Genomic DNA, 2,379 nt, shown 5'->3' on the forward strand with positions numbered 1-2,379 from the left:
ATTATATATGTCAAAAAGCCAAAATAAAATATTGTTAATACAGGATATTTGCACAAATTTTAAATATTTACTTACGTAATAATATATCCAGTCTCATACCTTTAAAAAATGTATGGTCTATCACTTCTTTTAGCCAACTGATTGGCTATTAGTTTTTGCGCGCGTTCTTCACGCATGCATGAATTTCTAACCTCAAATAGTATAAATTAAGAAAAAACGACAATCAAACCGTCGCGTAGGAATTGCGCTAGCCGTCCGAAGGTAGGGCGAAGGTTAACTGTACCATAATCTCTGTTACGACAAATTAACAACAAATTATCACGTTGGATTCATTTCCATTGCTGCAATATGTGTCGAGATACAGCAGTGGCTACGCTAGCGTAAGTCTTTACGCCAAAATATCCATTGTTTCTCGGAAACGGCAACAGCTACAATATCAAGATTGGCGTAACAAATTAGCTACAAATTCTAAATATGGTTAGGTTGTGGCCTTATGAGGTGGCTACGCTAGCGTAATTTTTTGAAATTTCTTCTATAAATTAGATTGTATATATACACGTATAATTTCAATGACCTGATAGTTTAATGCACTAACATGGATGGAAAGCTATATATATATTATTTTTTTCTAGAACACCTCACACATCTTGGGCTCAAGGGGATTGTAAGGATGCCACAACCTCTGCAATGAAGAGATCTGATCCGAGGAAGAAAAAAACCCAAACCTCTAAGGAAACATCTACTGCTCCCATGCTTCGCAAAGGGTAATAAATAAATAAAAATCTTTTATGTTGCTCAAACCTAAAATTGTAATAATGAGACTAGTTAAAATTAATAAGATATTCTTGTTACAGAGGAAAAAATTTATCTATGTTAAAAGCAGCAATACATCTCCCTTCCCCAGGCCCATCCAATGCATGCTCAGAAGAAGACGATGAGACACCGGTTGACGAAGAGGCCATGGAAGACTTCATACGCCAAGAGCAAGAAAGACGTTTAAAATGGTCAAGGGTAGCAGCCAGGCGAAGAAGGGGGTTGGAAAAGAACATTAGGGGTTGTCGTACCCGCATCACTATAATTCAGCGACAGGAGGAAGCTCTTCAGCGACAGAAGGAAGCTCTCCAGCGACAGATGGAGGTATTGGTTCGGAACAGGGAATCTTCTGTTGCCGAGTTACAACAATCTGAGATGTGCCTCAATAAACTTATTGAAATTGGTTGCTAACTTGTTAATAAATTTCATTCAATACCTACATTTTATTTCTTAATTTTTAGTTAGTAGTTAGATTTTTATTTAGCTATTTTATATTTTTTATAATAATAAAAATGCTTCAGTTTTTAAATATACATAGTGCTACAAGAAAATAGTTATATACACACACATCAGTGGGTTAAAACAATTTATTTCAAACGAAAAGAAGATGGAAAATGCATGTACTTAATTAAAACATATTTTATTAAATTAATTTTGGTATATTTAAATTTTCACCATTTAATAGTAACCAATAGTAGACTATAAATACATACCTAATAGTAATAATTAAAAAAGTGAGTAAATGCTTTCTTCAAAATGGAGACTATTTTGAATAACTTTTGTGAACTTATTTTAAATTATACTTTATTATTTTTGCTCGTTTTTAAGTTTAATAAACCAGTTGTTCCATACTTTCATATCTGTTTGAACCTGTTTTCTACAGATCTTTTACACAGTGGGCCTGAGCAGATTTCATATGTTAGTGTAAGAAGTAAAATTGTTTAAAATTTCAGCGTTAGAAACAGTCCTCTGCATAATTTCTTAGATAAAAATTATTAACATCAAAATGATAACACCTCTAAATTTAAATTGCTTAGTTTCAATAATCAAAAACATTTTTATTTTCCATATTAAAGCATTTTTCTTTTACTTTACATATTTTATATTTCCTTTTCATAAATTTATAATTTAATTCGTTTCCTGCCGTTTTAGATACAGTTTTCTCACAGACTATAGCAATTCTATTCTAAACGTTGGGCATCAAGTAACCGGCTATGATGTTCAGAGAGCATCCGATGACAGGTGATCGACATTTACATATGTTTTTACATTCCTTTATAATTTTTTTAATCTGTGAATAATATTCTATAATGAATTAATAAATTTCGTATAAACATTAGTGCTATTCAAAAAAATAAACATCTTTGACTCTTTCTTGAGATTAAAAAATTAGTCTGCAAAAGGTAGTCTAATATATAGTGATAATGCTGTGTACTATGATTTTGCTGACTATGGTTGAAGAAAAAATTATCCTTAAAGATTCAGTTTTCGCCATGAGCTGGGCAGGTAATATACTACACCATTTTTTATATACTGGTAATAATTTAAAAATTTTTCCTCCCTTAG

General features: G+C 31.7%; 1 protein-coding gene across 1 annotated transcript; it reads left to right on the forward strand.

Moving 5' to 3' along the window:
- The first annotated feature begins 642 nt into the window (after positions 1–642).
- On the forward strand, positions 643–1,252 carry LOC108909127. Its single transcript, XM_023455456.1, has 2 exons — positions 643–764; positions 855–1,252. Exons 1-2 carry the CDS (start codon positions 688–690, stop codon positions 1,222–1,224), a joined length of 447 nt encoding a protein of 148 aa, XP_023311224.1. The 5' UTR covers positions 643–687; the 3' UTR covers positions 1,225–1,252.
- Positions 1,253–2,379: the final 1,127 nt, after the last annotated feature.

Source organism: Anoplophora glabripennis, unplaced genomic scaffold (genome assembly GCF_000390285.2).
Source record: "Anoplophora glabripennis isolate ALB-LARVAE unplaced genomic scaffold, Agla_2.0 scaffold677, whole genome shotgun sequence".
NCBI lineage: Eukaryota > Metazoa > Arthropoda > Insecta > Coleoptera > Cerambycidae > Anoplophora > Anoplophora glabripennis.